This window comes from Jaculus jaculus, chromosome 11, assembly GCF_020740685.1.
Source record: "Jaculus jaculus isolate mJacJac1 chromosome 11, mJacJac1.mat.Y.cur, whole genome shotgun sequence".
In the NCBI taxonomy this organism is placed as follows: Eukaryota; Metazoa; Chordata; class Mammalia; order Rodentia; family Dipodidae; genus Jaculus; species Jaculus jaculus.
Window position 1 is genome coordinate 108,522,436 of NC_059112.1, and position 13,550 is coordinate 108,535,985.

A 13,550-nucleotide genomic window follows, 5' to 3' on the forward strand; every position below is an offset into this window, starting at 1 on the left:
TTCTTTCTTTTTTTTTTAAACAATAGTATACTTTCTTTTTTTTTAATTGTTTTTTTTTTAATTTTTATTTATTTATTTGAGAGCGACAGACAGAGAGAGAAAGAGGCAGAGAGAAAGAGAGAATGGGTGCGCCAGGGCCTCCAGCCACTGAAAACAAATTCCAGATGCATGCGCCCTCTTGTGCATCTGGCTTATGTGGGTCCTGGGGAATCGAGCCTCAAGCCGGGGTCCTTAGGCTGCACAGGCAAGTGCTTAACCACTAAGCCAATTCTCCAGCCCTCAAAGCAGTTTCTAAAGTAAAATGGGCTGGCCCCCACTCACGACTGTACTGGAAGGACCATGTGAGATTTAGGTCCCCCCCACCATGCCACCCGTTCTCATGTCCTTTTACCCAACAGCTCTCTGTGGTAGGGCCTGTCACTCTGTTTTATAGTGGAGTATGGGTTCTGAGAAGAGCACTTGCCCCTGGTGCTTATTACAGAAGACTTGGGGCCTGGGCCCCCTACACCCCTTCCCAAGTTCTGTGGCATCATGAGAGTGAGAACATCATAGCACCTATCTGGTAGGTTGCCCAAGAGTCATGGCATCTTCAGTGAGAGGTGTTTAATGCAGCCAGAGTCCAGTGATGACCTGTTTGCTTCTGCATCACTGCCATTCAGTCTGCATGTGCCACAAACTCATTAAAAACATAGGTGGGGGGCTGGAGAGATGGCTTAGCGGTTAAGCGCTTGCCTGTGAAGCCTAAGGACCCTGGTTCGAGGCTTGGTTCCCCAGGTCCCATATTAGCCAGATGCACAAGGGGACACACGTGTCTGGAGTTCCTTTGCAGAGGCTGGAAGCCCTGGCGCGCCCATTCTCTCTCTCTCCCTCTATCTGTCTTTCTCTCTGTGTCTGTCGCTCTCAAATAAATAAATAAAAATTAAAAAAAAAAACATAGGTGGGGGCTGGAGATGGCTTAGTGGTTAAGACTCTTGCCTATGAAGCCTAAGGACCCATGTTCAATTCCCCAGTACCCACGTAGCCAGATGCACATGGTGGTACTAGCATCTGAAGTTAATTTGTTTGCAGTGTCTAGAGGCCTGGCACACACCTTCTCTCTCCTTCTCAAATAAATAAAGATAGGAAAAAAAATTAAAGGACTGGAGAGAGAGCTTAGTGGTTAAGGCACTTGTCTGCAAAGCCTAAGGCCCCAGAACCCACGTAAGCCAGATACACAAGCTGACATACGTACACAAGGTCGCACATGCACACAAGGTGGTGCACGTCTGGAGTTTGATTGCAGTGGCACCAATTCTCTCTCTCTCATAAGTCAAATAAAAATAAATAAAATTTAAAAACAAAGATGGCTTAGCAGTTAAGGCACTTGCCTATAAAGCCTAATGACCCAGGTTTAATTCTCCAGTATCCACATAAAGCCAGATGCACAATGTGGCACATGCATCTGGAGTTTGTTTGAAGTGGCTAGAGGCCCTGGCATGCCCATTCTCATTCTCTCTCCCCTTGCAAATAAATAAAATAATAGGAAAAAAAGTGGAGTACTGGAGAGATTGCCCAGTGGTTAAAGGTGCTTTCTTGCAAAAGCTGTCAGCCTGGTTTCAATTCCCCAGTACCTGTGTAAATCCAGATGCACAAATTATCCCATGCATCAGGAGTTGTTTGCAGTGGCAGAAGCCCTGATGTGCCCATCCCCATGTTGTGGGTGGGGGAGTGGCTGGAGAGATGGCAGCCATTAAAGGCACTTGCTTGTAAAACCTGCCAACCAAAATTCAGTTCCCCAGGACTGACATAAATCTGGAAGCAAAGTGGTCAATCATCTCTGGCATTTGTTTGCAGCAGCAAGAGACCCTGATATTCTCCCTCTCCCCCCCACCCACCACACACAGAGAAATTAAAAAAACAAAACAAAACACAGAGATGGAGTTGGGGAAATGGTTCAGTGGGTAAGAGTGCTTACCATGCAGGCATAAGGAGCTGAGAAGGCCTGATTCACCCTGAGTTCCATCCTCTGGCACGCACCCAGCAGCTGGGCATGGCCATACACATCGGTAACCCCAGTCCAATGGGGAGCAGAGACCAGAGAATTGCTGACACTCACAAACGGCAGCTGCAGGTTTAATGAGAAAGTCCATCTCAAGGAAGCATGTGGATGAGCTATCAAGGCAGACAACCACTCTTCTCTGGCCTCCACACCCATGCACAAGGGAGACACGTATCTGCACGTAAACATGTATAAACACCACATTACACATGCTCACCACATACACAAAAAGAAAAACACAGGTGTGGGCTGGAGTGATGACTTAAAGCGCTTACTACACAAGTGTGAAGACCTGAGTTGGGATCCCTGGCATTCGTGTAAATGCCAGACATGGTGATACATGCCTGTAATCCCAGTGCTCAGAAGGTGGAGACAGACAGATCCCAGGGCAGGTTGACTAGCTAGTCTAGCTGAATCTGTGAGCTCTGGCTTCAGTAAGAGACCCTGTCTCAAAAAATAACGTAGCCAACTTCTGGTCTCCACATGGATGTACACACATGTGCACTTCACATGCATACACAGGCATAAAAAAACAAGCATAGACCACTGGGCTGGTGCCTGGATCTTGGATGGACTCCCCAGAGGGCTCCAGGACTCTCCAGCCACTCCCACTGTGCCACTTAGGGCACATCCTTAGGGGAGGCTTCTCAGCTGCAGCTGACCCCAAGTCTGGTCCCCACAGAACATCACCAACGAGCTGCTGCAGATCGAGCCTGAGAAGACACGGAGCACAGCTGAGTGCAAGGCTTTTGTCCAGGCCCTTCCAGGCAGTGGTACCACCCCTTTGCTGAGCACCCGGGTGGAGGACATCAATCAGAAATATGAGCGTCTGTTGCAGCTACTGGACTCAGCCCAGGAGAAGTAAGTAGCAAGTGGGCAGCAGGGAGGTTGGGGTGAGGTCAAGGACTGACCCTTCTCCACTGCTGACCTGTGACCTCAGGGTGGACGTGGCCAACCGCCTAGAGAAGAGTCTGCAGCAGGGCCGGGAGATGCTGGCCTCTCACGAGAACCAGCTGACGCAGGATGACACGGTGCCAGAGAGCAGTCACATCCTGGACAGAAAGAGACAGGAGCTAGAGGTAAAGCTGGGGCCCTTTCTCGGGGCTAGGGCAGGGCCTCTGCAATGTCCACCCCTACCATGAGACAGACGAGGACGTGAGACCCCAGCAGCCATTCCTTATAGGTTCAAGGTGGCAAATGTGCCAAGGTGAGAGTTACACATAAAGGTTGGGGTGCTGGGGTCAGCTGTTCCTGGAGTTTGTGCAGCCTGTGAGGTTTGAGGCGCAGTATTTTACAACAGAAGGTCTGTAGAAAACACAGGTTTCCAGGTCTTGGTGAGCCTGTTGGTCAGCTTGGACCTGCAGCCCCCAGGCACTGTTACCACTGCCCCAGGTACACAGTTGCCTGCTTGAGCATTGGAGACACTACTCTGTGGCTCTCTGGTACCCCTTTCCATCTTGTGACCAGCCTTGGACACAAGGAAAATGGGTTCAGTGAGGACCATAACTGGAGGGCAGCAGGCCATTCCAGTACGGGGCATATGCTGCGCCTGAAGTTTGTAGCAGGTGAGCATACTGTGATGACGAGGGTCGCTACGGAAAGAGAGCAGACTGGGGAGTGTGAAGGCTGAGCCTGCCCTTCCTGCTCCTGGGCATGACCCCCTCCCAGGACAAGTGATCCCAGTGCTCCTGACAGAGTCGCCTGGCTCCTGGAAACTCTGGTCACAGTGCCATTATCGCCTTTCCCACCTGGCAGGCCATGGCTTCTGAGCTGCAGGCCCAGAAGTCCCTCCTGGGTGAGGTGGAGCAGAACCTGCAGGCTGTCAAGCAGTGCTCAAGCGCGCTGGCCAGCCGCTTCCAGGAGCACTGCCCGGACCTGGAGCGCCAGGAGGCCGAGGTGCACAAGCTGAACCAGCGCTTCGACAACCTGAGCCAGCAGGTGGAGCGCAGGTGAGGGGAGCCTCAGACAGGTGGACTGGGTAGAGCATGGCTTAGCCAGTCTGCCTAGAGGTGCCAGGCTGGGATCCTTTGGTACCAAAGACTTTTTCTGAAAAAAATTGGAGAGTGACAGACACAGAGAGAAAGACAGATAGAGGGAGAGAGAGAGAATGGGCGCGCCAGGGCTTCCAGCTTCTGCAAACGAACTCCAGACGCATGCGCCCCCTTGTGCATCTGGCTAACGTGGGACCTGGGGAACCGAGCCTCGAACTGGTGTCCTTAGGCTTCACAGGCAAGCGCTTAACCGCTAAGCCATCTCTCCAGCCCTCAGTTCCTCTTTTTGAGCAAAGCCAACGCATGCACAAAGTAAGAAATTCAATGTGGTGATTCAGGGTGACAAGCCTCCTGCTTCCAGACAAGCCCTTCACCACCTTCTCGGGCATCCTTCCGCAGGTGACATCTCCACCTGAGGCAGGTGGGAGGACATGAGGGACAGCAGCCATGTGTGCTGCTGCCCGTCTGTGCTTTACCAGCGAGCCTTGCCTCCCGCTTCTGCCTCTCGTGTGAGAGGATATTTCTCCCCTTCAATGTGTGGAGGCGTTTATGGTGGAGCCAAGGGCCGTCAGTTTTTTGGATTAATTTTGTTTGCCATGTGCATGCACGTGTGTGTAGTATTGTTTATGCACATGTGTGCAGATACACCTGGTGTGCGTGCACACAGAGGCCAGAGACGTGCATGGGAACGCTGGATTTCTTCATCTGTTGCTCTTCCATGCTGTTTCCTTGAGCAGAGTCTCTTAGAGCAGAAGCTCTTTGTCAAACTGACTGGTCTGCAAACCCCAGCAGTCTCCTGTGTCTGCCTTCCATAGGACTAGGGTTATAGGTGTATATGGCCATGCACAACTTTTTTATTTTCTTTTTCGAGTTAGGGTCTCATTCTAGCCCAGGTTGACTGCTGACCAGAACTCACTCTGTAGCCCCAGTCTGGCCTTGAACTCATGGTGATCATCCTACTTCAGCCTCCCAAGTGCACAGGCTACTATGCCTGGCTTCATGCCCAGCTTTTATGTGGATACTGGGGACCAAATTTGGGCTCTCATACTTGCTTAGCAAGCACCCTATCTCCTGAGTCATTTCCCCAGCCCCTAAATTTTTTAGGGGTGGAGGTGAGGTTTTGGTCTAGACATTCAACTCTAATAGTAGCAGATTCCTTGGCTCACCCGTTCTTGCATCACCAGTGATTTGCATTGTCTCCTCTAGGTTATTGAGTTAACTGGCATGGTTACCACAGTTATCTTCTTGGTGTCCCTGCAACGTCTGTAGGATCTGAGGGGATGCCCCTCACCCTGCTATGTCCTTCCTTCTTTCTTTGTGTCTTCCTTTTCCCTAGTCTGTCTGCAGCTGATGCATTTATTGATCATTTCAAAGAACAAGCTTTGAGGTTCCAGTGATCTCTGGGTTCTGCAGCGTTGTCTTCCTTGTCTGTGGCTTCCATTAGGTTTCACTGGGTTAAGCTAGTTTTTCTTTTCATGGTTCCCTCTAAGCACTGCTTATGCTGTGCCCCTAAAGATGCTGAAGTTGTTCTTTTAAAAATTTGCATGTAGCCAGGCGTGGTGGCATACCCCCTTTAATACCAGCACTTGGGAGGCAGAGGTAGGAGGACCACTGTGAGTTTGAGGCCACCCTGAGAATACATAGTGAATTCTAGGTCACCTGGGCTACAGTGAGACCCTACCTCAGCGGGGCGGGGGGAAGGGGGTTGGGGAATCCTGAGGGCTGGAGATAGCTCAGCTGATAAAGGTACTTACTTGCAAAGCCTGATAGTCTGGGTTGAATTCCTCACTATCCACCTAAAGCAAGATGTACAAAATAGCACATGCATCTGGAGTTTGAAGGGGCAACAGGCTCTGGTGCACCCATACTCTCAAATACATATTTTTTTTAACTTGCAAGGAATCAGAAGGCTACTGCACTACCCTCTGTGCAGAAGTTTGACTGCTTCTGTCCCCACAGGGCCCAGAGCCTCCAGAGCGCCAGGGCTGCCTATGAGGAGTACCGCCAGGGCTATGATCGTGTGCTCCAGTTCTTGACCAACACCCCCAGCTATGAGCCTCAGGAGATGGACAGCCTCAGCCAAGTGGAGACTAAGCTGAAGAACCAGAAGGTAAGATGGCTGCCTCCACCTCTGCAGGCATCATGGCTGTGAAGGGTCCGAGGTGAGCTCTTTTCATAGAGGGAGCCAAGCCTTTGGAAAACGGCGCAGGGCTGAGGCCAGGCTGCACCATGCCTCTCTGCACGACCTCACAAACAGTATGTCTCACCCTGCCTTCCCAGGGTACCAGTGTGCCTCAGTTACATGATGCATAGTCGCCAAAACATGAGAGGAACCCTGTCCCATGCCCAAAGGTGGGCTTCCTGCATGCCCAAACAGTGCTTTGGGGCTGAGGATGAGAGGGTCAGGGATTTAGTGGCCGAGATTCAAATCCCTTGTTCCAGCCCCATGAGCCTTGGCCTTCCAACTAGCTAAACCTCTCTAGACTTCAGTTCCCTCTTTCACAACCTGGAAATCCTGGCACTTGGCTCACAGGATCTCCTCAGGATTGCATGCGATAATCTAAGGACACTGTCAGAGCTTTGCCTGGCATTTCAAAACACACAACAACCACTTGTTTCCTGGCAGAAGGCCATCTTCTTTAACCTTCTTCCCAGGTCATTAGAAGTGCCTTGTGTGGTGAACAAATGCCCACGAGGAAGCCATTCATTATGCTCTGCACGACAGCGGGGTAACTTCAGGCTCTAAGGACTCTGGCTACACTATCCACAAGACTGGCTGGGTTTCAGCTTTGGTCTTTAAGCTCTCTTGTTTTACAGAACCTGCTAGATGAGATAGCAAGTAGGGAGCAGGAAGTACAGAAGGTCTACGCTGACTCCCAGCAATACCAGCAAGCTGTGAAGGTGAGTGCTGACGCCTCTGTGTGGGCGCCCAGCAAGGGCGCCTTTCCACCGCAGACACTGAGCTGCCCTACAGGGTTGGCGACAGCCTGGACATCACTAGGCACAGCTAGCAGCTATGCACAGGCCCAACCCTGTGGAAACAAGAGGGCACCAAATATCAAACACCAAGTATCTTTATAGTAGTAAACCCTTTGGAGAAATTTATTCTAAAGAAAAATAAAACCTAAAAGAATAATACAGAAAACACAAAATCATGTAACAGTTCCATTTATAATTAAACAAACAAGCAGGAGTGCCCTTGGCAACGATTGTGTAAATTATCAAACATCCACTTGCTGGATGATGAAATCAGCTGGTAAAGATGAAGGCAGATGATGGCAATGGCTCAACAGGGGGAAAAGCTTATGATCTGGTGTTCCCCAAGGAAGCAGACCATTAAGCCTCTGGACCCATGTGGAGGGTCTAGAAGGGTCACTCTGCTGTCTCTGTGGTACAGGGGAATTGCTGGGGCAAGTTTTCTATGTCTTTGAGTGCCGTTGTCTTGGCGACTCTCAGGAACCCCTGGCAGCCAGTGTAAGTGCAGCTGTGAGGAAAACATTGAACAATAAACCAGACCCTGGCTAAGGGCAAGTCTGGATTCTCTAGAAGGGGCACAAAGACATGGCAGCCTCTTCTCAGCTGCACTTTCCATTGTCCTCTCCCAGGACTACGAGCTAGAAGCAGAGAAGCTAAGGTCCCTGCTAGACCTAGAGAATGGAAGGAACAGCCACATGAGCAAGAGAGCCAGGCTGCAGTCTCCCGGCGCCAAGGTGAAGGAGGAGGTGAGCTCTGCACGCAGGCTGTTGGGGCTCTACAGGGTGCTGCAGGCATGCCTCCACAATGCACATGGGAGGGAATCCAAGGGCCACAAGCAGGTCTGGAAGAGGAAGAACTTGTTCTGGGACACTAACATTGGCATGCCCAGAAAGGCAGCATGGCAGTGCCAAACACCCAGGATGCTCCTGACATGCTTCCCTTCACAGCACATCTGCAGGGCAAGGACAGCATATCAGCAGTGTAAGGACAGCACATCTGCAGCGTAAGGCAGTGTAAGGACGGCACATCTGCAGGGCAAGGACAGCACATCAGCAGTGTAAGGACAGCACATCAGCAGTGTAAGGCAGTGTAAGGACGGCACATCTGCAGTGTAAGGACGGCACATCTGCAGTGTAAGGATGGCACATCTGCAGGGCAAGGACGGCACATCTGCAGGGCAAGGCAGTATTACCATTAGCCTCTGCCCCACGTAAAAATCATAAGGTGGAGAAATTTACTCAATGGGCCAAGACTCAAACCTGGGTCTTCTGACTTTGAGTTGATCTTTCTGTCCACTAGTGGGGGGCAGGTAGGAATGAGCAGGAAGCACCCTTCTGTCTCCAGTTGCCAGGCTCTTTAGTGTCCAAGTGCTCTTGCTCTCATCTGTTTAGCCTGTTTGCTGCTTCTGATTTATGTTTATTTCTTTGAGTGTGAGAATGAGAGAGAGGGTGAAAGAGACAGAGAATGGGTTTGCAAGGGCTTATAGCCAAAGCAAACAAACTCCAGCCACATGCACCACCTTGTGCATCTGGCTTATGTGGGTACTGGGGAGTTGAACCTGGGTCCTTAGGCTTCGCAGGCAAGTGCCTTAACTGCTAAGCCATCTCTCAAGCCACCCTACCCCCACCCCTGCCCCGTTGGCTCCTGCTAACTGAGCTCTTTAAACGTCTTTGTAGGAAGCTGCCCTTGCTGCCAAGTTCACAGAGGTTAATGCCATCAACAGACAAAGGCTGCAGAATCTGGAGTTTGCGCTGAATCTCCTAAGACAGGTAATCCATCTTAGTACTGAATGAGAAGTCAAAGACTTCTGCCTGAGACACAGGCTGAGTGGAGTACATCCTGTTGATACTTCTAGGCAAGGCCAGTGCAAATACTGGCCCAAGCCAGCCTGTCCTCTGACCACTCCATGGCTCCCCTACCCAGTTCCATAGACATTTGCTGAGAACCTGGTAAAGGCTGTATTTTAGGAAGTCTGTAATGTTTATGACATCATCTGTTATAGCAAGAAACTAAAAGCAACTCAACATTCCTTGGCAGTGGACTGGTTAAATGTGTTCACACAGCCAGAGAGGACTCTGTCCCTCTAGTCCACAGCAGCAGAGCAGACTGCTGTCCATGCACAGAAAGTAAACAGATGGGGTGCGTGTAAAACACACCCTCTCCACAGATGGCAGGCATCTCCCAGAGGTGAGAGATGGGTTTCACTGCACTCTTCTGATATTCCAAGATATCTTGCCTCATTTAACTAAAAAGAAAACAAAAACTGAAGCCAGGCATGGTGGTGCATACCTTTAATCCCAGCACTCGGGAGGCAGAGGTAGGAGGATCACCATGAGTTCGAAGCCACCTTGAGACTTCCAGGTCAGCCTGGGCTAGAGCAAGACCTTACCTTGACAAAAACAAAAAAATTGGCCATATTTTTTTGTATGCACATTCATGTGAATATGTGTATGTGTAAGTGCCAAGGGCTTTTCTGCTGCTAGCAAATGCCAGGTGCTTGTTTTTTGCATCTGGCTTTGTATGGGTACTAAGGAATTGAACCTGGGCTATCAGGTTTTGCAAGCACCTTTCACTGCTAAGCCATCTCTCCAGCCCTTTTTCATTTGTTCTGTTCTTGAGGCAAGGTCTGACTCCAGCCCAGGCTGACCTGGAACTCTCTCTAGTGGCCACCTTTAAAAGTTACTGTAGCTGGATGTGGTGGCACATGCCTTTAATCCCAGCACTCAGGAGGCAGAGGTAGGATCGCTGTGAGTTCGAGGCCATCCTGAGACTACATAGTGAATTCCAGGTCAGCCTGAGCTAGAATGAAACCCTACCTTGGGGGAAAAAAAAAAAAAGTCGCCCTAGAATGCTAGTGGAATCCCTCAGGGATCACAGGACAAACAGGCTGACCTGTTTCCAGGTGAGCAGATCTGTCTGCCTGTAACCATGCACTGTCTTATGTTACAGCAGCCAGAAGCAGGAGTGACCCGTGAGACTCTGCAAGGGAGCAAGGTGGGCTCCAGTGCAGAGGACACATGGAAGATTAAGAAGGAACTGGAGGAAGAGACAGAGCGCAGGCAGCAGCTGGAGAGTGAAGTCAAGAGCGCCCGGGAGGAAATCGGGGCCTTGCAGGATCAGGGGCCTCAGGAGTTGGTGGTGAGGAAGGAGGTGCTGAAGAAGCTGCCAGACCCTGCGCTGGAGGAGAGCTTCCATCACCTGCAGCGGACCCTGGCAGATGAGCAGCACAAGAACCGGGTGCTGCAGGAGGAGCTGGAAGCGCTTCAGCTTCGCTTGCGTGCCCTGGAGCAGGAGACCAAGGACGGTGGTCAGGAGTACGTGGTCAAGGAGGTCCTGCGGATCGAGCCAGACAGAGCCCAGGAGGATGAGGTCCTGCAGCTACGGGAGGAGCTGGAGGTGCTGCGGCGGCAGAAGGGTGCCCGGGAGGCCGAGGTACTCCTGCTGCAGCAACGTGTGGCAGCCCTGGCTGCAGAGAAGAGCAGGGCGCAGGAGAAGGTCACTGAGAGGGAGGTGGTGAAGCTCCAGAATGACCCACAGCTGGAGGCTGAATACAGGCAGCTGCAAGGGGAGCACCAACGGGAGGGTACACTCAGGGAGAAGCAGGAGGAGGAGCTGAGCTTCCTGCAAGCCAAGCTCCGGAGGCTGGAGAAGGAGCGGGCCATGGCTGAGGGCAAGATCACCGTCAAGGAGGTGCTCAAAGTAGAGAAGGACGCAGCCACAGAAAGGGAGGTCAGTGACCTTACTCGTCAATATGAGGATGAGGCCACCAAGGCACGTGCTGGCCAGCGGGAGAAGACAGAACTGTTACGAAAGATATGGGCCCTGGAGGAGGAGAACGCCAAAGTGGTGGTGCAGGAGAAAGTCCGGGAGATCGTGCGGCCAGACCCCAAGGCAGAGAGTGAAGTGGCCAACCTCCGCCTGGAGCTGGTGGAGCAGGAGCGCAAGTTCAGGGGTGCCGAAGAGCAGCTCAAGAGCTACCAGAGTGAGCTGGAGGCCCTGCGGAGGCGTGGCCCACAGGTGGAAGTCAAAGAGGTGACCAAAGAAGTCATTAAATACACAACTGACCCCGAGACCGAGCAGGAGCTCCGGCGACTCAGGGAGGAGATTGTGGACAAGACTAGACTGATTGAAAGATGTGATCTGGAGATCTACCAACTGAAGCAGGAGATCCAGGCTCTGAAAGATGCCAAGCCACAGGTCCAGACCAGAGAGGTGGTCCAGGAGATCCTACAGTTCCAGGAAGACCCCCAAACCAAGGAGGAGGTGGAATCTCTGCGTGTAAGGCTGTCAGAAGAGCAGAAGAAGCAGGTGGACCTGGAGGCAGAGAGGGCATCCCAGGAAGAAAAGATCCGGCGCAAGGAGGAGGAGCTGGCACGGGGCAAGGAGAAAGTAGTGCGCCAGGAAGTGGTGCAGTATGAGGAGGAGCCAGACCTGCGGGCAGAGGTGGCCACCTTCACCGACAGCATCGATGCTGAGCTGCGGCAGATTGACAAGCTGCGCGCCGAGCTGCGGCGGCTGCAGCGCCGGCGTGCCGAGCTGGAGCGGCAGCTGGAGGAGCTGGAGCGTGAACGCCAGGCACGCCGGGCAGCTGAGCTGGAGGTGCAGCGCCTGCAGCAGCGGCTGGCTGTGCTGGAGCAGGAAGAGGCAGAGGCCGGAGAGAAGGTGACCCGCACGCAGAAGGTGGTGCTGCAGCAGGACCCACAGCAGGCCAGGGAGCATGCCCTGCTCCAAGCCCAGCTGGAGGAAGAGAAGCACCGGCGGCAGCTGCTGGAGGAAGAGTACAAACTCCTGAGTAGGAAGCTGGTCTCCCTGGTGAAGGCCGAGTTCAAGGAGGAGAAGGAGAAGGAGAAGGTGGTGTTCTCTGAGAGTGTGCAGGTGGAGAAGGGAGACACGGAGCAAGAGATCCAGAGACTCAAAAGAAGCCTGGAGGAGGAGAGCCGGAGCAAGAGGGAACTGGATGCTGAGGTAACGCGACTGGAAGCCAAACTATCGGAGCTAGAATTCTACAACTCGAAGTCATCCAAGGAACTAGATTTCCTGAGGGAAGAAAACCATAAACTGCAGCTGGAGAGGCAAAACCTGCAGCTTGAGACCCAGAGGCTCCAGTCAGAGATTGAAATGGCAGCGACGGAAACACGGGACCTGCGGAACACCACCGTGGTGGATTCTGGGACCCACCTTGACTCCAGACTGTCATCCCTGGAGAGGGAACTGGATGACCTCAAGAGGATGTCGAAGGACAAGGATCTGGAAATCGATGAGCTGCAGAGGCGACTGGGCTCTGTAGCTGTCAAGAGGGAACAGCGCGAGAACCACTTGCGACGCTCCATCGTGGTCATTGACCCTGACTCCGGTCGTGAGCTGTCTCCAGAGGAGGCCCACCGGGCGGGGCTCATCGACTGGAACATGTTTGTCAAACTCAGAAGCCAAGAGTGCGACTGGGAGGAGATATCAGTGAAGGGTCCCAATGGGGAGTCCTCAGTGATCCATGACAGGAAGTCTGGCAAGAAGTTCTCTATTGAGGAAGCCCTGCGGAATGGCAGGCTGACCCCTGCTCAGTATGACCGCTACGTCAACAAGGATATGTCCATTCAGGAGCTGGCAGTTCTAGTGTCTGGACAAAAGTAGGCCTGGCCCTTCTTGGAAGTGGACATCTGGCTTGCTCCTTCCCAGCAACTTGCTGAGTGTCTTCTGCTACCCAGCTCTTGTGCAGGATCCTGAGTGCAGCATTTTATCCAAGCTCTTAACAGGGTGCTCCTGGTGCAGCTCACGAGTGGGATGGACAATACTCATCTCAGCCTCACTCAGCCTGGGTGAGCGACCTGACCCGTTCCTACCTGATGACTTGACAACCATGATGTCCTTGTTTTCCCTTCCCCATACATTTCCATCACCAGTGTAATGGCTGGAAAGTCTGACAAGTGCCACAGAACAAGAGGACATGGCAGACACACCTATCAAGACAACATGGCCTCAGAACATCAGATGGTGAAACCAAGGGCAGAAGGCTTTCTTTTTTGCTCTTCTCCACTTATCAAAGGACTGGGCTGTCAGGACTGTCAATCTGCTTTCTCATTCCTTCTTTCTTGCTAGGAACCAACTGTCTATCAACACTGCCTTCTCAGCAACAATTCTGCCCATGAAACAGACTGGGCTTACTCAGTACTAGAAGATGCCAAGAACCTACAACAGCACCTGGCTCTTGGTGCTCCAGTGACCACTAACTGCCAGCTAGGCTGTCCCAGGAAGACAGGCATCAGTGACTGTTTCATGGTTATGAAATGAAAAAGATCTTGGTAGTGGTGTGTTGCCTTACTTTCATTGCCTTACAAGCCTTATTATTGCATTAGTATTTAGATATACAAAAGGTGATTATTCACCAAATTTCTGGTTTTCTGTATCTCATGTATTATGTAAAGTAATGGGAAGCAAAAGGAAACTTTATTTATAGCATGAAAATAAAAACCTGGTGGCTTGATTCCAACTTCACAGCAAGCATGATTCCTACTCTACACATGAAGCTGATGGTTCCGCACTCTCTCCTA

General features: G+C 51.8%; 1 protein-coding gene across 1 annotated transcript in view; it reads left to right on the plus strand.

Annotated features, from left to right (window-relative positions):
• The window catches only part of Ppl (periplakin), a 47,271-nt gene extending 33,782 nt beyond the window's left edge, over nt 1–13,489 (plus strand). The window contains exons 15-22 of the mRNA XM_004652240.2: nt 2,721–2,899; nt 2,979–3,117; nt 3,794–3,987; nt 5,989–6,139; nt 6,847–6,930; nt 7,635–7,751; nt 8,682–8,774; nt 9,955–13,489. Of these exons, the coding sequence (XP_004652297.2) occupies nt 2,721–2,899; nt 2,979–3,117; nt 3,794–3,987; nt 5,989–6,139; nt 6,847–6,930; nt 7,635–7,751; nt 8,682–8,774; nt 9,955–12,633 (3,636 nt within the window). The 3' untranslated portion in view covers nt 12,634–13,489. The remainder of the gene's footprint in view (nt 1–2,720; nt 2,900–2,978; nt 3,118–3,793; nt 3,988–5,988; nt 6,140–6,846; nt 6,931–7,634; nt 7,752–8,681; nt 8,775–9,954) is intronic.
• Nucleotides 13,490–13,550: the final 61 nt, after the last annotated feature.